The following is a 25,566-nucleotide window of genomic DNA, read 5'->3' as shown; positions in this document are numbered from 1 at the left end:
CATCCATATGAAACAGAACTGTAAGCAGATTTTCTTTTTCTTTATGGATATTTTACAAATCACTCCCCTTTTAAACTGTATTCTTGTTTATTAATAACAACTTTTTTTTACTGTCATATTGTATTTTATACCTGTTTACTTTATTCTCTTATTTTTTTATAACTATAATGATCATATAAAGATGTGCCTTTGCCTCACTGGTTGTAGAAAAAGCTTCTTATATCCGTTAGCATAGCTAGCTAACCAGATGCTAATAACAACAAAGTTATTGACTGTATGATCAGTATGACAGATGAACAGATCGCCACTGGGCTTTCAACTAAAGACACAGCCACGCAAAAACTGCGGCATGTGTACGGCTCCTTATGGGTACTGCAATTTTTGGAAGTGCCGGAGCGACGTTCTGTCGCTCTCCTTCAGAACTGCACCCCTGTCAGACGAGACATATACCACGTGATGACACGTTAGGCTCGTGTTGTGTTCAAGCACCTTGACCTTGGCCCGGAAAAACAGGCACTCGCTTGTTTAATTCTTTTGCAATCTAGATTTCTTTAATTTTTTTCTTTTTTGCGTGTGTTTATAAATTACCTCGAGGGCCGTACCAAATGGTCTCGCGGTCCGTATACGGCCCGGAGGCCGGAGGTTAGGCCTGTTACGATAATTAATTTAGTTGGACGATACATTTTCCCGGAAATTATTGCGATAAACGATAATATTGTCGGCACCGTTGTAAGACCATTTTAGACCACTGACATAATGATAATATATAATAATAATTAAAGTACATCCTTTCAAACAGAACTTTTTTATTGAACATTCAACATTGCAAATGAAATGTGAAATAATATTCAAATATATAAATTATATATAATAAATAAAACAAATTAAATTATAAAAATGTTATTAAATCACACACAACCAAAACAATCAATTAAATAGACTCAGGCTGGAAAACAGAGCTCTCTCTCTTATATATATATATTGAGCACACATTTCACTCCTTAAAATAGCAGTCAAGTGTACAGTCCACTGTCCATACAAAGACCCAGATGCCTCAACAGGCCATATCCAAATCTGTATTTCAAAGATTTCGAGCAAGGAACACCAACATGTTTGCATTGTCGGGCAAATGCATCTTTGATGCTTATGTAAACAAACACGCATGTAAACGGCAATTTATCGAGCTCAGAAAAGTTATCGAGTCCATTTTTATTTATCGTACGATAAGTCAATTTATTGATTATCACGACAGGCCTACCGGAGGTTCCCCACCCCTGTCTTAGGCGCCGTTTACACGAGGAGAAAACGGCTTGTATCTGCATAGTTTTGCGTGCGTATAGCCCTATTATTTACACGAGGCCGATAGAAACTGACCCCACAAACGATAACGGGTCCCAAGGTGGATAGATTTGCAAACGAAACGCTCTGGGGGGTCAACCGAGTCCGTGTAATCACCTCTATACGAATATTTCCTGAAAAAATAACGATAGCCCCACCTCTCCTGCACACTGCTGTAGCAACTATCAAAAATAGCTGTGTTAATTAAACGCACAAGGGGTTCTTGAATGAAATAATATTATAAAAGGCAAACCAGAATTGTTAACGCCCAATATACTCCTTAAACAAAATAAACAGAGTCAGATTTCATGCATTGATCCATTATATTGACAAAGGAGCGATCTCACCCGGTGTTTGTAGAGAATATCTCTCTTTCTGAGCCGTCCTCTCCACGGAGACGTGCTTCTTGGTCGGTCAATGCAATATCCACAGATTCGGTTTCTTTCAGTTAACTTCCCCGTTGCATTTATCCATATGCTGAGGAAATGACTATATCCCGCTGAATACCAGCAATCGCCACACACACTTCCTCCTGCCAGTAGCTACTGCTAGTGCTACTGCTACTGACCATGCTACAGATATTAGTGCACAATCTACAGCTCCTCTACCACAACCATCAGCAACAAGTGGACATGGAGAATTACATGAACTACATGTTGCTAAATACACCGCGGGGCGTAAACAGAAGGGTAGCCATGGCAACATTGCTGCGGGGCTGCTCGGGCTGCTCTTCTTCGCTGCTTTTGGTGTATTTTGGCGGAAGTTACAGCGCCACTTACAGTCCCGGCATATGTACTACAGCGTTTCCAGCGGTCTCGTTTGAACAGACACGTTAAATGAAACGAATGCATGTGAACGGAAGACTTTTTAGAATACGCATACTGTGCATAAACGCAAACGTTCCCGTGTGAAGGAGGCCTTAGAGTGACCTGTGTATACATTAGGGGACTGCTGAAGAGCGGCATTACAAATCTGGGGAAAGGACACGAGATAAGCTACAGAAGTTTTCCCACTCTAATTGCTTGCGAGCATAAAAAGCATGCAACAGTTGTGGAGTAGTACGTTTCTCCCTAAAGGCTGCTATTAGATATGCAAACATATCGTTGGTTGTTTAAACTCTTCCCCCATACATAGTTTAACCTCCTCTAAGGCTGAACCCTTTGAGTGTGAGAGGATGAAGTCTACTTGGCCATCAGGACTAAAACCCCTTGTTCTTAGTACACGCTCCATCTCTTCTATGAACTCATCAACAGTATGGCTATCACCACTGAGATGGGATCTGACGCTAACGTGGAAAGTATACATAGGACCTAGTTGTAGCATTACCAAGATTAGCAATAGTTGCCACACTTACCCTCACACGTGTTATCAAATTTGCAGAACAAACTTTTATGAGACTCAAGCTACTAGCTTCAATATAACCTTTTGCAATTACAATTGACACTATTTTTGTATTTTATGATTTTTTAAGGATATATTTACCTGAGTCTCTGGTCCTCTTAAAGGGGCAGCGTGTAATTTATAACTGTATGTCAGTAACTGTCCCTGTTAATAGTTTTAACCTTGTTGCATATATCTGTAACTTATTTGCTTGATGGAACAGAAAGAAATTCACCTTCTTCTTATCTTTTCTTTGTTATAACCTCAGTCCCTCAAGCCCTCCTGCAGCCCCCCCTCTCCCTGCCTGTCCACATGTCCGTCGTCCCTCCACCCTGGCACTTCCTTCCTCTGTCTCAGGCGGAGCTGGGCCCCCTTTTCTCCAACTCCAGCCCCTTCTCCTTCTCCCAAAGCTTTTTAATGGTGGCACCGCCTGGCCAGGCCCCCAGACCAGGCCTCCAAGCTTCATTTGGCCCTTACTCAGTAACACAGGTAAGAGGGAAAAGAACAGGACAGACATATTTCGGTTGGGTTGACAGAAGATGAAAAGGAAGGGATAATGTGCAGCAAGCCGGTTATTAATGAGAAGAAGAGTAGCATCCCGACACGTCTCACCCTACTCAGCTTTCTGTCCATATTTGCATAAAAGTTGAGCTTGACAGCTGATCTGCTGAGGAAGACTGTGAAGGATGTGAGTATAATGACCAGCTCGCTGTACATTGTCCCGCTTAAACAGCTACTTAATATATAAATCAGCAATTTTAATCACAATGTTGTTTTATAAATTATTTGTATTCATTTATAAATGATCATATTGCCTCCATCAAGAAATAAAAAGTCCACTCTGCTTAGCAACAGCAGGCACAGCAGAGACAGCAACAACACTTAAAATGACAGCAGCACTGATCGAGGTTTTCTTTAACTGTCTGTTCACATTTATTTTCTATTACCAGTCTTTAAACACTTTCAGAGCCCACACCGTGTTCCTGTTATTATTTACTTCCTGTCTGTCTTCTTCTACTGATCCCTTTAGTATTTACTTCCTGTCTGTCTTATTCTGCTGATCCTTTTGGTATTTACTTCCTGTCTGTCTTCTTCTGTAGATGGCCCAATTCCAAACTGCCCCCCTACTCCCACTTCATCTGTAGTGACACTCACAGCTGAATGCTGCCACAGCTTTCAGGTCGGGGGTGTAAATACAGCAGTTTTGGAACAAACTCCCCTCTCTCCGGTAGAAACAGGAAATGCTGTTACTTTTCGTAACAACGGTTTCAAATCAGCATCACTTGGACAAAAAATTATAAACAATAACTCAAATAAAACTCCAAACATTTTTAATGGAGATTATTTATATATTTTAAATATTCTGTTTACAAGCTTTTTGGTTTTTGCAACAGTTTGTAAATATACACAACTTAACAATCAAATGCACGTTTTCCATTTTTTCGAGACTAGACACGGGTATATGATCTTAAGTAAAAAATACGAAGTAACCATGAAGTTGTTAACTTATCTGTATGGCAGTTTTTCAGTAAATGTTTGCAAATAACTGTTTAACAGCCTGGGACCGACTCAAACCGCGTTGGGTCGATCAGGTAGTGCATCAGGTGAAGTCAGGACCGATGCAGACTCACTGGCACTTAATGTGGAAGTGTGTAGGGGTTGGGTGTGGGGGGCAGTTTGGAAATGGGTCGATATCTCTGTCCTCCAGTCTTTAAGTCTCTTTCCTCCTATTGATTTCTTGATCTTCTTTTTTTCTTTTCTTTGCTGGGTACAGTTCAACCATCATGAATCCAAAGTTTTGTGCTCTCGAAAAAAGTATTTCTTGTTGTTTTCTGCCAGAGGAGAAGTAATGTGTGTTTTTTAACTACAGCTGACATTAAATTGACAGGACTTCCTCCAGCAGAAAGATATGATCACATGGTCTCTTGGACAGAGTGTCCTTCATACAGTCAGCTACCCAACGGTCTGCTAAAACGAGCATGCTAATGTCCAAATGTACCAATCAGAACCGGGCATCCAACTAAGCTGTGTAACATATATGTTAATTCTACATAAATTCTACATAAATTGTTATAGCCAACTGTCTTGAATCCCCATTATTTTTCCACAGCACATATCAGAGCCCGTCCTCCCTCTTTCCGCCTTCCTCCTTTCAGAGCATGTGGAGAGGGTTAGGGATAAGGGCAGGCAGGAGGGGTTTAGGGTGCGGACACTGTTCCACAGACAGAGCGACACCAGAGCCCGCGGGACCTGCATCACCCTTCATGCTTTCAAGGACACAGAGGAGCACAAGGCCACCTGTCTCCCACAGGTGAGGACCAGAGTTCTCTCAGTCCTTCTTACTCTTTCATTGAACCATTTTCATTGTCCTTCATGTAATCCCTCCAACTGTCCATCCTGTTTCCAAGCCTCCTCTAGGGCTGTGCATGGTGACTCTGACTCTACCCAGTGACTGGTTTGAGGATCAACACACAAACCAATCACATAAGGATCAGAGAAGATGGCCCAGTTACATGCGCCCTCGCCGGCGGGGGCAGCACAGGGAACGGCAGCGGAGGGGAAATCATCACCGCCAGCGTACAACTTCTCATTCACTGAGGTAAAGTGCCAACATATTATGCAACTTTTCGACTTTGCCTGAATATACCTGTATTGACTGTTTCAACACGTCTCTTATGGCTCCCTCCCTAAAAGGCCCAGTGTGTTCTGATTGGCTAGTGTTTATGTTCTTCTGTCAACATCATTGCAGTGTCACTGCACCTGGGGAATCTCTGTAACCAAGTTTAGTTCCATTTCTACAGTAATTACCACCACAATTAACAATGCTACTCCACTGCGGCCGATTTTCTTATTTAGTCTGATGTTAGATCGGTGAGGTGGGTGCAGTTAAAGAGTAGGACTTCTGTAACACCCTACGCGCCAGCGAGGTCACTCCTCAGACTCCAGGAATTTGTTTGAATTCCATGATTTTCTATAATTCAATCTACGTCAACATACACTCTTGTATTACCATCTATATACACTTTGCCTCGGAAATTTAACAGGTCAAAATTCCCTCTTCATTATTTATTGATTTATGTAATTGTTTATTTGGCAGGGACAATGCACAGTAATGAACACTTAAAACATTAACATTTGTCAAGCGTAACAGTGCCAGATTTAGCTTTGAGATAATTTCCATCCCTTCCGTCCCTCACATAAAACTAAACTATATATCTAATGTTATATTGCTTTAAAAAAAACAAAAAAAACCTGAATGTGTCTTTTCAGAAACGAGAACCTTGGTGCAATAAATACATTTACTGAACTGAGCTTGAACGAAACACACCTCTGATACTGGCGGCTAACAGCCAACAGCTAATGTTGCTGTACTCCTGCTAGTTCCATTGTTTGAGATGTAGCATGATCCATGGCAGGCTGTTTTAACATTTAGTGGTGGTAATTTGTAGCGATTGCTTTAAAAGATGTCTTTAGTTTAATTACTTATATCACTAATTCCCTTTTCACAAGTTATAATGACCATAACAGATATATGGTCAATTTAATTTGTAAGAATTTAATTTTCCATTCCAGATGTATAATTGTACTTCTGATATGTCTGAAATATCAACAAACCATTTTGTATAACGTATTTGTCAGCGAGCCATCGTTTCAAATGGGTGAAGTTTTCCTCATGTGTTGTTAACAAATGCATGTTTTAGGGTCTATCATTTCTTCAATTACATTTTTGTTTCCTAAATTCAGTTCTGAGAAGTTATAAAATGAATTTCCGTTGATATGCAAATTAAAATAACTTAAAGGACATTCTTACTAGTGGAGTCAATCGGTTAAAAAAATGTATCACGTCAATCACAATAATAATCAATGAATTATCATGATTAATCACAAGTTTCAAATACCAGTACTTACTTGTATTTTAGGAGGAGATACAACCCAAACATGTGTGGTGTTGTAATAAAGAAACCCATGACAAACTGGTAAGATAAATCAAGAGTTTTTAAAATGTAATTATAACATGATTCTGAATTACTAGCATGGTTTTGGACATTTTACTGAGCTAAAGCATGGACAGAGCTGCTGTCACAGAGAGCCGCAGAGACTCCCCTCTGTATGATGTGCACTAACATATGCTCGTATGGCAGGATTCATACTGCAGCACTATCTGTTCCTACAGTGGTGACCCTCTCCGCTACCTCACATCCTGTGTAACGTCAAGAAACTGGAGCATGATTTGAAGAAATGCCTTTCCTTCATTTTCACCACACCTAAAGAGCGAGTGCAGAACATTGGTCATGGATCAGGTGTTCTGTTACAGCGAGGTAGTGAAGGTGCTTTGAGTTTTTTAACAGGTAAAGATTTGCAGATTATTTCAAAGAGTAACGCATTACCGTTGACAGCCCTCATTTTTACTAATAGTCTTACGGAATGTCTACACAGCAGCGTTAAAAAAATCTTGAAACGCTTCTGCCCATTCACTTTGAATGGGGTGACGTCACTTTCCCTCACTTTTCGCCGAAATGGATTGTGGGCAGGCGAGCGGAGATTTTGAGGATTTTGAGGATTCAAAGTTAAACAATGTTCAACTTTTGAGGCTGAGGTGGAAGCGTCAGCCAATCAAATCCCGTGTACGCAAATCTGACAGTTCAAGCTCTAGCCAATCAAACGGCGTGTATGCTGGGAGAGACATACCGCAGGTCATTTCCTCATATTCCAAAAAATGGAGGAGAAATTAGCGGTAGCGAATCAATCACCCGGTGCTTTATGACCAGACCTACCGGGATATAAACCGGAGGAGCCAGGCATGGAGGGAGGTGGCAGAGACAGTGGTAGGTTTTCGCCTGTTTTGGGGAGTTTATATCCAGTTTACTTCGGGCTTTTTTGCTTCGTATGTCGCGGGCGGGAGATTCATGTGATTGGTTGCTCGCAAAAAATCCTCAAGCTTCAGATACGCCCACCTCCAAGATCTTTCTAACGCTGCTGTGTAGACGTTGCGTTACTGTTCCAAGCTGTGATATCAATAATTAAATTAGAAATAGTCACAATTGAATTAAAAATACCTGAATAATTATATTTATGATATATGTAATGTGACTTTAATTGTAAAAATCTAAATAGCAACTAGTATGTCAGGGGTGAGCGAAGCAGGCAGGACCCAAATGCAGGAACGGATAGGAGGTTAACAGAAAATACCTTTATTTCAAGGCTACAAGTAAACAATCAGAGCAGAACTCTCCCCCGTGAACAGTCAACAACAACAAGGATCTCACAAAGACTCACAGCAAAAGCAGAACCTAAATGCACACAGGACTGATCAAACAAACAAGACACAGGTGAGGAGGGAGGAGAAAACTGGGGTTACGTACTGTAACCCAGCTTCTATGAGTATAGGCGCAGCCCTCTAAGGCTATCGCTATTGGGTAATCCCACTGCGCATGCGCAGCACTGATCCACGCCCACCTATGACGTGGGCCCCACCTACGGCCTCACTTCCGTATAAATAGGAAGGAGGCCCGACAATCTGCTCCCACACAAACAGCTTTTCTTCAGCTATTCGTGGAGCCAGTGGGGCCTGAACCTTAGAGGGCTGCGCCTATACTCATAGAAGCTGGGTTACAATACGTAACCCCAGTTCTATTTCGTATAAGGCTTTGCCCTCTAAGGCTATCGCTATTGCGTTAAGGGCGAAGCAGGATGTAGTCCACGCCCCACTGGTCCGTCCGTTACCAGAAGTACAAAAACACATCTACTCAATTAATAACCCATGCGTAAAGGAGCATCACAGCCCCTGGAAATATAGCATTTAAGGGAATGAAGGTGAATACCCGTAGTTTAAAAAAAGTAGAGATAAAAAAATCCCACTTGTTAAAACGATAAAAGAGGGGAAAAGGGGCAGCTCTCTGAGTGCCGACAGGCAGGAGAGAGGGCACACCGTTGAGTCCCCGACATTACTCAATCTGACGGGACACTCAGTACTGAATGTGTAAGAGAGGAATGGGAGACATCCCTCAAATAAAAACGAATAAAAGAACAGGGGGAAGACCAAGATGCTACAGTGCAAATGTCTTCCACTCTCATTCCTCCGTGCAAAGCCGTAGAGGTTGAAATTCCTCTGATGCTGTGCGCTTTGATGTTGTCCGGGGGATCCACCCCAGAGGAGCCTGTGACACAGCCTCACACAACCAGTGTGACAGGCGCTGTGCAGACAGAGGCTGCCCTATTGAGCGCTCTCTGTAATGCACAAACAGGCGCTGGGACCTGCGCAACGTGGCGTGCAATATAGCATGACAGCGCACGTACGGGACAGAGGAGATGAGATGTGGCTTCTTCCTCCGATGTGTGAGGAGGAGGAAAAAAACCATCCAAAGTTATCACTCTTGATCTAAAAAAGAGCTTGTGATAACCTTTGGCATAAAAGCCGGGTTAGGGCGCAAAACAGCTGAGCTGCCATCTCCTTAGATCTGGAGACATGACGGAGCCACAGAGAGAGCAGACAAATCACTCACCTCTTTTAGCTGATGTCAGAGCCAAGAGCAGAGCTACTTTGGCTGACAAGAACTTCAGGGGGACCTGATCCAAAGGTTCGAATGGAGCTTTACTCAGTGCGCGTAACACCAACGCCAAATCCCATTGAGGCGCCAAAGCGCGTGACACCGGTCTGAGTCTCTGTACTCCCCGTAGAGTAGAAAACGTGTTGTCAGAGGGTGACTAAACACCGTGCTGACACCAAACCCTACGTGGCAAGATGAAATGGCAGCAGCGTACATTTTGACCGTGCTATAAGCCAAATTCCTGTCCAGTAACGTCTGGAGGAACGACAGCACGTGAGGCAGGGGGCACGTAACGGGGTCCAGGCTTTTCCCTACACACCAGCGCTGGAACGCTGTCCATTTGGCTGTGTAGGATGCTCTGGTGGACGCCGCCCGTGAACCCTGAATGGTACTGATAACATTTTTAGAGAGGCCCAGCCCCTCTAAATGTTCCCGTTCAGGGGCCATGCCCACAAATGTTGGCCCAATACTGGGTGACCGCTGATCGCTCCCTCTACCTGGGAGAGAGCGTCCCTGCGCCACGGAATTTCCCACCGTCTCCCTGACAGCATCCGCTGTAGGCATGGAAACCAGGACGCTCCCGTGCGCTCCGGTGCTATTAAGATCGCTGTCAGTCTCTCCTCCTGCACTCGGTCCAGGAACCGAGGGATCAGAGGGACTGGTGGGAAAGCGTATAACAACACCTTGGGCCGGCCTGTGTGCGAACACGTCCACGCCCAGGGGGGGGGTGGTCCTGAGGGCACACTGCGCGTTCTTGCGTGCAGCGAACAGATCCACCTCCTCTCTCCCGAACCTGCTCCATACCTGGGAGACCAGCTCGGGGTGGAGGCTCCAGTCCCCTTGGCGAGGACCTCCTCTGGACATGAGGTCCGCCCCTCTGTTCAACACACCGGGAATATACACCGCTCTGATAGAGAGTACGTGTGTTTGCGCCCAGCACAGCAGCCGCCTGGCTGTGTTCAGCAACTACGCTGATCGTACGCCTCCCTGGCGATTTATGTATGCCGCCGCTGCTTTGTTGTCTGTCCGAATCAACACATGTTGATTGAACAGCAACGGGGCGAAGTGCTGGATTACTCTCCATACGGAGATTAACTCCAGCACGTTTATGTGGAGAGACATGTGAGCCGGCCACTGTCCCCCCCCTGCCTGGGACATGCACGTTCCTCCCCAGCCTGCGAGAGATGCGTCTGTGAACACCGCTGTGTGTGACATCACTCTGCCCAGGGGAACCCCCACTGACAGGACGTGGACATTTTTCCAATAGGCTAAATCCGAACCCACGGAAGGGGGAATGTACACCATGTGTCCCTTCTGCCGTACGGGGTCGATGTGCAGGCGAATAAACCACCTCTGGAGTCTCCTCATGTGAAGGAGTCCCAGAGGGATCACCACGTGACCAGCTGACATCATGCCTAACAGCTGCATCACGGAGAGAGCTGTCACCACCCTGCGAGGTGTGACGCGCCGGAGGAGAGCTGTCACTTTCTCCACTCTCTGCTGTGAGAGTCGCGCTCTCATGCGGGCTGAGTTCAATTCCACTCCCAGATAAACGATAACATGGGAGGGAAGAGGACAGCTCTTCTTCCAGTTGACAATGAAACCCAGGCTTGACAGATGAGATACGAGCTGTACCGTCTGTAAAGCAGCCTCCTCCTTGGAGCGAGCCAGCAACAGCAGGTCGTCCAGATAAAATAACACCCTCATCCCTCCTCTGTGTAGCGGCTCCAGAGCCGTCTCCACACACTTTGAAAAAGTGCGAGGAGCCAGGGAATATCCGAACGGCAGTCGATTGAACTGGTACGATATTCCCTGGAATGAAAAACGCAGGAACTTCCTGTGTTTCGGGATTATGGTTATGTGAAAGTAGGCATCCTTCAGGTCTATTGACGTAAACCAGTCCCCCTTGTGAACGTAGTATTGCGCCGAGGCTTCGGAGCGTGTGTCGAGTAATCCCCGAAGCTTTTTGTGAAGCTTGTATCGAGGCTTGTATAGTTTTAGGCCAGTGACGTCACCGATGACAAACGAAGCCTCGCGTCCCCTCAATACCACGTGACTGCTTCAGAAATTGCTTTCGATCGGTTGAACCACAACGCTCATAATACCCATGGATGTATAATAAGAACGATAATACCCCTCCTGTACCCGGGCCTGATGACACGATGGAATTAAGCACCCTCACTTATATAGAGGTCGGAACATGTCATAAGTAGGCCTGTCACGATAATTATTTTTGTTGGACGATACATTTTCCTGGAAATTATTGCGATAAACTATAATATTGTCGGCACTGTTGTAAGACCATTTTAGACCACTGACATAATAATAATTCAAGTACATCCTTTCAAACAGAACTTTTTAGTGAACATTCAACATTGCAAATGAAATGTGAAATAATATTCAAATATATAAATGATATATAATAAATAAAACAAATTAATTAAATTGTAATAAATTAATCACACATAACCAAAACAATACATTAAAGTGGACCTATCATGCAAAATGCACTTTTGTACGTCTTTTATACATGAATATGTGTCCCCGGTGTTCCAGGGAACTCATCAAGTGTCAGAAAACACAACCCTCTCTATTTTCCTCCATACCCAAATCTCTAAAAAAGGGGCTGCAACGGATCTGATAAAAACTGATCCAGATTTGAACACTGTCCTGACGTCAGGACGGTGGCGCTACGGCTATTGGGCCAACTCCACCAATCAGGAGGAGACAGCCACGGCCATTGCCGTTCGAAAGCGCTGGAGACGCTGTAGTACATATGCCAGGCCAGTAGATGGTGCTGTTCTGCCCTTATCTGCCCTTACACAAACAGAGCTAAAAAATGTCAAATTGAGGCATGGCTAAAATGCATGATCTGTTTGGTATTTTGAAAAAAGTATAAATATGCCTTATATACTGTAGGTATGGTCCTACACTATATTATTCAAATATAGCATGATAGGTCCACTTTAAATAGACTCAGGCTGTAAAACAGAGCTCTCTCTATCTATCTATCTATTTATATTAGGGCTGTCAAGTTAACGCGTTAATAATTATTTTAACGCGATTAACGCATGCGTATTTTTTGTCCTCGGCCGCCCCGTAGTTTCAGAGCGCATCGAGTTTAAAATACCATCTACAAGCTGATGCTGACAGCCCCGCTCCTGCCGCCCGCTTGTGGCAGACCACACTTCCACGCTCACCGGCAGGCCCGGACTGGCCATCGGATTAAGGAATACAAATCCCTCTTTGCAATGTTTACCAGCCTCCTTCACAAGGACACAATCATTACACTGGAATAAATACAATATTGTTAACATTAAAATATGATTTAATGTTCGTTGTTTAGAGTTATTCTAAGGCTTTACTCATTGGGAACTCGGTATGAGATAGAGCACACTATTGAGATGTCAAATCTGCCTGTTTTACACACTTTGACCAACAGGGGGGTTTGTGTTCAGATGAAGCCCATAATGAAGCCTCATGAGATGAACCCTCTTGCGAACCAATTGGCTGGAAAGCTTCAAAGCTTCATAAGGTTTCATCTTGCCATCACTATCATACTTGCCAACCTTGAGACCTCAGAAATCGGGAGCATTTCAAAACCACTGCGGGGGGGGGGGGAGTAAATCTGATTTTGTCAGAAATCGGGAGAAATATGACCCCGGGAGGAAACCGGGAGAGGGCAATAAAATCGGGAGTCTCCCGCGAAAATCGGGAGGGTTGGCAAGTATGATCACTACTGGTGAGATCCTTCTGTCAGGGGTGAGCGAAGCAGGCAGGACCCAAATGCAGGAACGGATACGAGGTTAACAGAAAATACCTTTATTTCAAGGCTACAAGTAAACATACGGAGCAGAACTCTCTCCCCCGTGAACACAGTCAACAACAACCTCACAAAGACTAACAGAAAAAGCAGAACCTAAATGCACACAGGACAAATCAAACAAACAAGACACAGGGGCTGCATCTCACTTAGATTAAATGGAATCCTTGCGTCCCTCACTTGCGTCGTTTCCCTGCGTTTAGTCCCTCCCACCAGGGAAGCATGGAGAGACGCAAGGAAACCACGAGAAGCAGGGAAATGAGTTTTAAGAGCAATGGGACGTCCTTTCCTCCGGAGCGTCACGTGAAGCGACGTCCGTTTGTGATGACGCCGCACAGCTGTTCGTCTGACAGCAGCTCTGTCCCCGTTATTTTCACAAACACCCCCGCCTCTGTTAGTACACATTTACTGACACAAACATTTGTATCATCTGTTGTAGACCCAAATACATTAAATTAAATAAGAACTCATTCTCAAAAACGATAAACGAGTGATTCTACAATTTAGGGTACATTCCATGTCCATTGTTGTCCATTGATGATAAATATAATTATTCTAACTATTTTCTTCAAAAATATCATATTTTGCCTATTATTGGAAAGCATGTTATAATATCACACAAACATTATGTGCATCCTATGCTTTATTTAGCTTGAAATGTGTCATGATGTTCTTAAATTGTCAGTTTTTGCTATATCCGTTTTTCAGTTGAGAGTGTCTTGGTTTCAAAATAATGAATAAAAACCATTAAAGTAAATTAAAAAAATGATTCATTTATTTCAAAAGTCTAAATACTAAAGAATAATAACATCTTTTTAATTGATTTCCCCCTTTAAATCATTTAAATATCTTAATATATGAATGTCCGCAAAAGTTCTGTCAACTATGTTACTAACAGAACTCCCCTCTTTAACTCAAAAATGGTTTGTCCCAATACCATGTCACCAGCATCACATGATGAACACACTGTGGTGATTGTCCTCTAATTTTTTACAATATTTTATGTATAATAGCACATTGTCAATGAATATATTAATTGACCATCAACAATGTTACGTACATTGTTATGGTTTACAATTGTTTAATGATTTTAATTCAATTATATGTTCAAATGTGATGTTAACCTGTTCAAGAAAATGACATGTGGTCATCCAAGCAAGGCCTACCATTGAAATGATGGGTCAAAATAGGGAAATTGTCAACTAGGTTACCTGTCAACTAAGTTATTACTGTAATAACTATAGTAACTTAGTTGACAGGTAACCTAGTTGACAATTTGTATGACATGTAGACGTCATTACACATCATTATCAATGGAATTTTGCACTTCTGCCTTGAAATTAACATAGTGCTGATGGTTAATAATGTGTCCAGTCAACTATGTTATTTGCGTCAAATGTTTGACTTTCATTGTCAACTATGTTGCACCTAATTTTTTCAAATTTAAAATATCTAAAATAGTGCTTCTGATATCCTTTATAGCAGGGCTATTCAATTGGCGGCCCGCGGGCCAAATCCGGCCCCGGGGTGATATTTACTGGCCCTTTGAGTATAATGTTAAAAAGTAATCAATTTTTTTTTTTTAAGATTTTTTTTTTTTTTTTTTTTGTGCCATAGTGCCTTTATTCCAGAGAGGGTGTTACATTGAGAGATAGAGGGGTAGACAATGCCTGAACACTTCGACGGGCTCGGGTTTCGAACCCACCTACTATACTGTAGTGACAACTCCTGTCATTGATTGCATCTCTGCGTGAATGATTAGATCATTTCACCTAAATGAAATCAAATGAAACATGTAGGCCTACTGAGTTCTGAACTTGCCATTTAGATCTATAAAGGCCTTGGGGCTATGTTGTTTGTTTGAATTAAACACAATATATGCACTCCACTATGCTGTTGTAGTATTTACTGTATCTGAAGCTCTTAAATATGATTGCTCATAATTCAAGCCATCTTTTTCCCGGCCCCTTGCTTTGGATCATTTTCATCAACCGGCCCCCATTCCAAACTAATTGAATAGCCCTGCTTTATAGTATAATGTATACACAGGTTGGAGTTTTACATGACATCTCTTAAAACTATCAAAATGACCTGTATGGTAGTTTTATAATACAAAATATCCCTAAACTTAATGACAGTGCTGAACATATCACATGAAAAAACAAAACTTTAATACAATTATTTTTAAACTTTAAAAAATCTTTGGATATATGGTAGAATAGACTCAAGAGCCTTTCAAATTTGATTTTACTTGAAGTGCAGGACTTAATCAAATGATTGTAATGACATCAAGTTTGTCCGTAACATAGTTGACAAACTGAGTAGTGAAAACATCCTTTCCCTTAAAATAAAAAAATAAATAAAAATGTTTAAGCTTTGCAACTAGTGGATATGTTACACTGAGGAATATACTAACTTGAACCACTGATTGTTCTATTGAGAAAGAACACTTTCTTTGTACTGTTTTGTTGATGTGAAATGCACCCTAAATTATAGAATCAGTCAAACGCCATTCTTAAAATGTATAAACGAACAATAGTTGGATTAATATTGATTAGAGTGCACAATATAAATAAAATAATTGAGAGAAGAAAAAGAGATATGTTATCTATCAAAACCCAGTTAGATTAACATTCATTGGATTGCACACTTTGTCTGTTTGTGTGGATATGTAGCACATTAACATTTTAAATAGTACTTAATGACTGACTGAATGGAAATGACAATAAATGAAAATGTCAAACGAAAAAAGCGATGATGAAAATGTTTCCAATAAATGAATAAAATTATTTTTGACCACTTTGTTGTTCAGATATATCACATATTTGTAACTGAATGATGCATTCATTGAAACAAAACCCAGTATAAACTGAGGAGTGAGTCCAGTGAGTTTCATGTGTTTTCTTCACTCCGCTGGGAAACTGCTCTCATGTCAAGAAGCATCAGATCAGTGCATGCGCTGCATCGTCCAATCAGTGAGCGATACACAGTAAGGGGGCGGGGCGAGTGTCTGAGGATTTCACCGGAGGATGGTCTGGTGGTTCCTCGATTATCGCTCCTCCGTTATCGCTCCTCGCTCCTCGGTCCTCCGGCACAAATAAGGCCACTGGGACGCTACTCAAGATGGCGCAGACAACTTCCAGTGATACCGAGACCGAGGAGCGAGGAAATGAAAAATAACCGAAGTGAGACGCAGCCAGGGGCACAAGGTGAACACAATCGGGTAATCAGGTAGGAGGGAACACAGAGACAGGAAGCAACAGAAAAGACCTGGGGTGAACACTTTTCAAACTAAAACAGGAAACCAAAAAGACATATCTACACAGGACAAAAATAAAACACAGACAGATCGTGAAATAGTAAGAATTTAAATGCTTATGTGAATAATCATATGATAATGTAAAACATTTCAACTAATGTTAACAAATGGTTGTTAACTTATTAAATAACTTAAATAACTGTTCGAAATTAAATTACGATATAAAAAATGTAGCTCACAGTCCAAAATGCATTGTGTATATGTTGCCTTGGACCAGGGGTAGGCAACACGGTGCCCGCGGGCACTTAGTCGCCCGCAGGGGCAACGTGAGTCGCCCGCGGGGCATGTTCTAAAAATAGCTCGCCAAGCAAATCCAAAATGTATAAAATACACAAAACAAAAAAGGAAATGTAATTAAAAGAATCTACCCTATGCATAAACAAAACCGCAATCATAGCAAACTCTATCTACTTACTACAGCTCTATATCTATCTAACACCCCTCCTCCCCCCTCCCCCACAATGAATATCGACCAATCACGTTCTTGCTTGATTTGCGGGACCAGCGTTGCAGTCGGGAAGAAAAGCAATGTGGCACCTCCCCGCTGATTTTCCTTCTGGCAGAATCTACACAACACATCAGCCCCATTGAACAGCCTAGTCGTGCCAGCCTCTACAGCACATGGGGGTCAGAGTTTTACTGTGTGTGTGTTGCAACTTGCATATATATTTATTGCACTTGACGCACACACACGCATGGCGTAATTTCCACCTGGGACAGGGGGGACATGTCCCCCCCACTTTTCGAAACCCCGTTTGTGTCCCCCCACTTTACAAATATGTTTATTATTATTTTTGAACGCAAGCCGTCATATAGAGAGAGAGAGAGAGAGAGAGAGAGAGAGAGAGAGAGAGAGAGAGAGAGAGAGAGAGAGAGAGAGAGAGAGAGAGAGAGAGAGAGAGAGATAGAGAGAGAGAGAGAGAGATAGAGAGAGAGAGAGATAGAGAGAGAGAGAGAGAGAGAGAGAGATTTTGATTTTGATTTTTCAAACCACTTTTATTCACATAGCAAATAACCAAACAGACACAATAACACACATTGTCAGTTCAGAAAACGACTGAAAATAAGATCCTCATTCACCACAGAACACAAAGCATTTTTAAGACACCACATGGCCTCAAATTCTCCCACATTTTGGTTAAACAAAAGTAACTGTAGTCCGTTTTTAGTCTTGCTTTTACCATCCGCTTGAAAATCAAAACTGCATCGGTATCCAGTGACTCCGCAACTTTATTCCTCCTGCTGAGGTAGATGGCCATTTTAGCCTGCCCCAACAAAAAATTCAAAAGCTGACTTTTGCACTTTTGCTTCTGGCTGTACCTACAACCCAAAATGAACATTGACTTAGAAAAAACCACATTAAACAAAATCAACATCTGAGCGAGTAACTGAAAAAGACAAAGGAGTCGACCACATTCTGTAAAGCAATGAAAAATGGTTTCCCTCTGTACACAAAAAGGACAGGCGTCAGACACTGTAGGGTTGATCACTGACACAAACGCATTTACTGCTACCGCAGCGTGGAGAACCCTCCACTGGAGGTCCCCACCCCTCTTAGTCAGCGGAGGCTTGTAGAGCGCTCTCCACTCAGGCCTCTGAGCCTCCGTCAGGCCCAGGTGGGCTCTCCACTGGGTGTCCACTCGCTCCTGGAGTCTGCTCTGATTCAGCACCTTTGTCACCAGATAATAAAAGGTTTTGTTGGACATGGTGCTAAACTTAAAATCGGTAACATTGTTCAACTTTAACAAAAAACCCTCACAACTGAGATCAGGAAAACATAGCATCTCTGGAAAAGAGTCATTGTCATTTGGAGACTTCAGTCCGTTACAGTGAGCAGCGATCAGTGCCAGCTCTGATTGGCTGAGCTGCTGTTTCCAGCTCTGCAGCAGGAGGCTGACCACCCGGACTGACCTGAGGCTCAGACGTGAGGCCAGGCCTGCAGCGTTGTCTAGGCGGGGGCCACACACCTCCACCACCTGGCCCAGCATGAGGATCCTCTCCTCACAGAGTCTCTGTTGTAGAGAAGGCCCTACTCCACACACAAAACGAGATCCACGGACCACCGGCTCTCTGAGGAGCCAGAACAGTGAGCCACAGCAGTCTGGTCTCTCTTTTCTGAGTAGTCCCCACACCTTGAAGAGACCTCCATAGAAACCTGAGAGATTATTCAGGCGTAATCCTTTTAGGTCCATGAGGAACAGCGACTCAGCCAGACCCAGCCCACCACAGCGCTCCAGTAAGGCCCAAGCTACGGGTCTCCAGACCAGGTCAGCAGGTCCAGTCAGGAACCTCTGGACGAACCGGAGCCTGAAAGCAGCCCCTCTGCTCGCCAGGTGAACCAGGCCATGTCCCCCCCTCTTCCTTTGGCAGGAACAGGACGCTCTGAGGGACCCAGTGCATGCGGTCCCAGAAGAAGTCCACCATGAGAGCCTGCACCCTGGACAGCAGGTTTACGGGCGGGTCGGTGCATGCCAGCCGGTGAGCCAGCATGGAGGAAACAAGGTTGTTTAAAATAAGGATACGCCCTTTAAAAGAAAGTTTGGGAAGGATCCACTTCCACTTCTTTAACCGGCCTTCCACTTTCTCTATAAGCCCGTCCCAGTTTTTCAAACAAAACGTGTCATCACCAAGATAAATACCCAGGTACTTTAACCCTGCCCTTTTCCAACCAAGGCCCCCAGGTAAAAACAATCTGTCAATGCTGCCCTCTCCTACTGCTAAAGCCTCACTTTTCCCCCAGTTGACTCGAGCAGATGAGATCTTGCAAAAGTTGCTCACAGTTTCAGTTAAAACATTAATGTCCTCTTGTTTTTTAACAAAGACCATTATGTCATCCGCATACGCAGACAATTTAAAAACATCCCTACAGCCAGGAAAAGAGAAACCCTGTAACTTGGACCTTAACCGGTGTAAAAACGGCTCTATGGTCAGGGAGTAGAGCATCCCGGACAAAGAGCAGCCCTGTCGGATTCCTCTCTGAGCTTCAAAAGGAGCACACAAACTACCGTTTATCTTCAGTACACTCTCAATGTCCCTGTACAAGACCTGGATCTTGGCTATGAGACCAGAGCTGAACCCAAAAGCTTCCAGCGTCTGCCACAAGTACTGGTGCTCAACTCGGTCAAAAGCCTTTTCTTGGTCTAGAGAAAACAGACCAAGCTCACAGCCCAATGAACCGGAGAGGTCCAAAACATCCCGAATTAGAGTCACGTTGTCAGTTATCAACCTGCTGGGTACACAGTATGTCTGGTCTACGTGAATGACATGCTCCATCACTTTTCTCAGCCTCGTTGCTAACACTTTGGAAAGCAGCTTGTAGTCGGTACAGAGTAGAGACACAGGACGCCAGTTCTTAATCTCCTGCAGGTCTCCTTTCTTAGGGAGGAGAGTGAGCACAGCTCTCCTGCAACTCAGAGGCAACCTCCCGTTACTTAGACTGTCTCTGAGCACACTCAGCAGGTCGTCTCCTATAACCGGCCAGAGAGCCTTATAGAAGTCTGCAGGCAGGCCGTCTATGCCAGGAGCCTTCCCACTCTGCATGCTCTGCAGGGCCTACTGCAGCTCCTGGGCAGAGAGCTCTGCCTCCAGCTCTGCATGGTCCTCCTCAGGGACGTTAGGAAGGCCCTCATAGAACGACTGCGCCACCTTTGGCTCGGCCTGGAACTCTGTTTTGTAGAGCTCTTTGTAGAACTCCACAGCACACTGACGAATGTCGGCGGACTCCTGAAGCAGCTGCCCCGCATTGGATCGCAGGGAGTGCATCAGCCTCCTCTGACCATTCTTACGCTCGAGACCAAAGAAAAAGTGAGAGGGAGCATCCATTTTCACGATGTTCTGAAACCGGGATCTGACCAGAGCACCCTGAGCAGAAAACCCCAGCAGGTCAGACAGAGCTGAGTTTTTACTTTTGAAAACTTTAACATGTTCTCGCTCTCCTGTGGAGTCTGCCAAACCCTGCAGCTCCACCACTTCTCTCTCCAGAGCTCTCAGAGATCTAGCCATGTCCTTTGTGACATTGAAAGTGTACTGTTGGCAAAGCTGCTTGATTTTCACTTTACCTATATCCCACCACTGCTGAAGAGAATTGTACTCACTCTTAGATAACCGGTAGTTTTCCCAAAAAAACTTAAAAACATTTTTAAAATGGTTGTCGGCCAACAGAGAAGCATTAAAGTGCCAATACGCACTATTACACTTAACATGATTAATAAAAAGTGAGACCTGTACCAGGGAATGGTCAGAGATTCCCACTGGACTGATGGAGCAGCTTCTGCTTACATTAATGTGATGGCTAAACACATAGACACGGTCCAGCCTAGCTAGAGACAACAGGTTATCCCTAGAGTGCACCCACGTGTACTGCCGCTGGCCCGGGTGGAAGTGCCTCCACACATCACACAGCTCAAAGGTTTCTGTGAGTCTCATTAAGGCACTCTTTGAGGCAGCATGCGGCTCCTGGTGGTTCCTATCCAGCACAGGGTTCTCTGTGCAGTTGAAGTCCCCCCCCAGGAACAGATACTCCTCACTATCACATGTGCTAAGAGTATCTTTCAGTTTCTCAAAAAACAAGAGCCTCTCTGCGCCCACACAGGGAGCATAAATATTTATAAAACATATTTTAACTTTTTCAAATTCAGCATTTACTTTTAGCAAGTGTCCTGGGATGACCTCATCGACCGTACAGGAGAAGGGTGTAAAGCCCCTTGCAAAAAGAATTGCGACCCCTCCACTATTGCTGCACTTATGGCTGAAGAAACCCTCCCCCCCCCACTCCCTCCTCCAGTCACTCTCGTTCTCAGCAGTGCTGTGAGTCTCCTGGAGAAACGTCACATTTAAACTCTTGTTTTCTACTAAAGTAAATAAAGATGCTCTTTTCGCATCCCCCCGAGCACCGTTAATGTTTAAAGAGCCCAGCTTTATGTCACTCATAATTAAATTATAGTTGCATCCTAACAAAATCAAAAACCTGGCTGAAGAAAAATAAAAGAGAAATAATAAATACAAGATGTACTTATTCATCATTATTTACACTTCCCTCTCTAACCCTCTGAAGTATCTTCTTTAACCTAGCCTTCTCTGGGCTGCTGAAGACAGGTTCCCCTAAGGCTTCTTGGCGCCGCATGAGAGCCCTGGCAGAATTGTGAAAAATCTGCAAATCAGCAAAAAAATTCTCTAACTTCACCCCCCTCAACCCCTTAGTTCCCGCCAGAAAGGATCTGATCCTCTGGAAAGAGTACTCCTCTCCCTTTTCTACCTCAACCATGTCAAAGAATGACTCACTGTCACTGTCCTCTGAGTCCTCTGCGACTCCCTCTGGCTGAGAGGAGGAACACAACGACTCTGTCCTTGACACCTTCCCTTTCTGTGCCACACTGCCTTTGCTCACTTCTTCGTTTTTTCTTTTGACAGGCAACCTTAATAAATCCTCATCCATTTCAACATCCTCCAGAACAGACTCAGCTACTCTGGCTGCAGTGTGCTCACTATCTGCTTTCTGTGTGACCTGAGTGTCTGTGTGTGTGATACTGTGTGTATCTGCCTGTGTGCTTTCTGTGTGTGAAACCGTTGGCTCTGCCACGGACCCACTGACCTGCGGTTCCACCACCGGCGTTTCCGCCGCGGGCGCGTGCGCGGGCTCAGCCGTGCACAAAACAACCGGCAGCGGCTCCGCAGCGAGCGCGGACCCCAGCACCGGCGGCCCGGCCGCGGACAAAGGGACCGGCAGCGGCAGCGGATCCGCCGCAGGCGCGGGCCCCAGCACCGGCGGCCCGGCCGTGGACAAGTCAACCGGTAGCGGCTCCGCCGCTGGCACGGACACCGTCGGGCCGGCTGCGAGCGCGGACACCACGGGCGCGTCCACCGCCCTCTCCGGGCACGCGCGGATCAGGTGTCCTGCCGCTCCACAACCAAAACATCTCAAAATATCAGACGTTACATGGACAGTATACACAAAATCATCAATTTTAAACTTGAGAGCCAGATTTAATTCCCCTTCATCCTTTTTCAGGACCATCAGCACCTGTCTCCTAAAAGACACAACGTGCTTGAGGTGCGGGGATTTACAGCCCAGGGGGATCATCTTAATGGGAGACGCAAGCTGCCCGTGTCGAGCCAGCTCTCTCTCCAACAACTCGTTTCTAAGAAACGGGGGCACATTTGAAATTATAACTTTTTTAGCAGGAGTGACAAGGGGTAGCACGGGTAATATCGTCCCTTTAATCACTAGCCCGCTCTCCACCAGCTGGTTAGCTTTCTCCGTGCAGTCTAAAAAAATAACCACCGCACTGTTCATGCGGGAGGCAGATTTGACTCTGCCATATCCCACCACAGCCCCCACAGCCAGACCACACTCCTCCACCGACACACCGTCAGGTGGAGAGAGCTTGATGGCGTGTTTGCGAGTCAGCTTCTCTAACCCGGCGCAGCTGCCACGGGACGCCATGCCGGGCGGCGTGACTGCAGCTGCAGCCGCTAGACAAACAATTAGACAAACAAATCACCAGTGCAACCAAACAACACCACCAAAAAACACCAAAGTCGGACAAGTGATGCACAATGACATAAACTATCGCCCAGAGAAAAGTGAAATATTAACAAGGGTTTGAAAAGTTGTAAACTTTAAACGATCGCTCTCCGCTATACTCACCGGTCCACTCACAATCAGAGAGAGAGAGAGAGAGAGAGAGAGAGAGAGAGAGAGAGAGAGAGAGAGAGAGAGAGAGAGAGAGAGAGAGAGAGAGAGAGAGAGAGAGAGAGAGCGAGAGAGAGAGAGAGAGAGAGCGAGAGAGAGAGAGAGAGAGAGAGAGAGAGAGAGAGAGAGAGAGAGAGAGAGATTTTTGATTTTTCAAACCACTTTTATTCACATAGCAGAAGCCAACTGTTGCTATCTTTAACCTGTTACGCACCGCCCCCCCGGTACCGGGCGGATAAACGCGTCATTTGCAGGAAACAACGTCTAAGGAATCTTAATATTTAATAAACTATGAATGTTTTATATCCATGTAACGGGAAGAAACTCAGCTAACTGATTTAATTTTTTTTCCCAAAAAAAACCCACAATGCTAGCACTCAGCCTCTGAATTAGCCACGAGAGAAAAAATGTAACCTAAAATGGCACTTAAACTCACAAGTGCCATTGGAGACACTGAATCTAGTGGTACCCACCTCAACACTCAGTGATAAACATTTGCGACGCTATAAACGAAAGCATACATCATAACATGTGGAGCTAAGTAGCTAGAAACGCTAACATGGCTTACCTTGGTCAAAACTGGTCTTCAATGGCATTACAACGATAAAAAAACGATGCTGCAGTTAATCCATAGGTTCATCCTATGTATCTGTGCCTTCTTTGAAATTATTTCTGATAATCCATAAGCAATAAAACTGCTTTTTCGTTTCCAAATGTCAGAGCTAGAATGTAGCTCCACTCTGCTTTACATTTACATGCGCGCAGCCCCCACCTTTTCTCTTCACAATGTGTGTGTGTGTGAGCCTCCCCCTTCGATTCTATTGGCTCTAACGGTCAGAAAGAGGTGTCAACCATCAAAATCGAGCAAGGGGGGCCAGAGATATGGAAAAAAACCCATTTTCACCCAAATCACCTCAGAGGTGGGGTGGTTTTGGCTAAACCTCTCTAAAAAGGTCAAATGTCACTTGTTTTGCATCAATCTTGATACAAGGTACTTATTATATGTTGTACTTTGGATTCCTAAAGCTTTTAGTCTACTAACCCATCATCCAAGGGTAGTTTTCACTATCTGTAAAAAATAATATTTGGACGGACACTATCATTTACAGTTTTTTACTATGTCAAATCTGAATTTTCTTTAAAATAAAAAACATTTATATTGATTCTGACACTTCTACATCCAACTCACAGATGTAACCTTGCTTTGATAAAATAAATTATTCATATAACCCTTTTAGAAGTTAAGTTGTAGTCATTTGTTTTGGGCATGTCATTTTCGAGCCTGAAACATGAAAAACAGGCTTGGTACTTAACAGGTTAAACTATGCCGCCGAAACATAATTTCAGCCAATCAGCGTCGTCAAATCTGATGGTCACAGGGCTCCTACGTGAGCGCCCGGTGCAGTCTGTGAGTTGTTTGGACTCGTATCCAAGGAGACAAAACAGGAAGCTGTCATACACTCTGGAAGCTACCATTAGCAGCTAATGAAAACTCAGTTTTTGACATAAAAATGGAATTATGGATCATCAATCATTTTTTCAAAGTGACAGACACATTGGATTAACCTATGGATTAACCTTCAGCTGCGTTTTTCTCGTTTTTGATCAGAATTGTTTTTCTGCAAAAGGTGAGCATATCTCCGTGTTTTGCTACCTAAAGCTACGTCGTGTGATGTCTGTATTTGCTTCCCCTGTCGCAAGTTCTGATCGCTCAGTGATGATACTTATATTTCTAGAATCTGTGGAATCTCAGCTTGTTACACTGCAAAAAACAAAAAACAAAGAGGAGTAAAAGTAGCCCCGACTTGTTTTATTTTTTGAAAGTAGCCCTCACCCTAAAAAAGGTTGGTGACCCCTGCCTTGGACTATCTTCAGTTGCTAATACTGCTACTGATTCAATCTTAAAATGACATGCCATGAACTATCAGAAAAAGAAAAAAACTTTCTGTGGGCAGCTGGAGTTGCTTCAACTTAAGAGAGATGTATAAACTCATGCTTTAGGGTCCATTGAGCAGAATTGAAATTTAAATTGTTTTCTCTTTTTGGGATTAGCGTCAACAGGATGCCGTCAGTCTCGAGTCCCCGGTATCCTGTGAAAATACCATCACCTTTCGAGAACATTAAAGAAGTAATAGTTATTGTTACTCGCATGCCTGGATGTAACAACATATAATATAGTATAACATTTCACAAAAATAAATATGAAATAACTAGGGCTGTCAGTCGATTAAGATATTTAATCGCGATTAATCGCATGATTGTCCATAGTTAATCGCATTTTTTATCTGATCTAAATGTACCTTAGAGGGATATTTTTCAAGTTTTTAATACTCCTATCAACATATGAGTGGACAAATATGCTTTATATGTTTGTTTATTATCATTTGAACAATGACAAATATTCTCATGAATATTAAACACAACAACCTATGAACATTACAAATATTCGCCTCAATTCAACCTCTCT

General features: G+C 43.7%; 1 protein-coding gene across 1 annotated transcript in view; it reads left to right on the top strand.

Annotated features, from left to right (window-relative positions):
- Positions 1-25,566, top strand: part of tmem132a (transmembrane protein 132A) — an 84,069-nt gene that overhangs the window by 4,262 nt on the left and 54,241 nt on the right. Inside the window, exons 3-6 of the mRNA XM_034120911.1 lie at positions 2,987-3,207; positions 4,829-5,029; positions 5,127-5,289; positions 16,243-16,258. Coding sequence (XP_033976802.1) covers positions 2,987-3,207; positions 4,829-5,029; positions 5,127-5,289; positions 16,243-16,258 — 601 coding nt within the window. The remainder of the gene's footprint in view (positions 1-2,986; positions 3,208-4,828; positions 5,030-5,126; positions 5,290-16,242; positions 16,259-25,566) is intronic.

Source organism: Trematomus bernacchii, unplaced genomic scaffold (genome assembly GCF_902827165.1).
Source record: "Trematomus bernacchii unplaced genomic scaffold, fTreBer1.1, whole genome shotgun sequence".
NCBI lineage: Eukaryota > Metazoa > Chordata > Actinopteri > Perciformes > Nototheniidae > Trematomus > Trematomus bernacchii.
The sequence above is the reverse complement of the archived record's forward strand: the minus strand, read 5'-3'. Positions and strand labels throughout refer to the sequence as shown.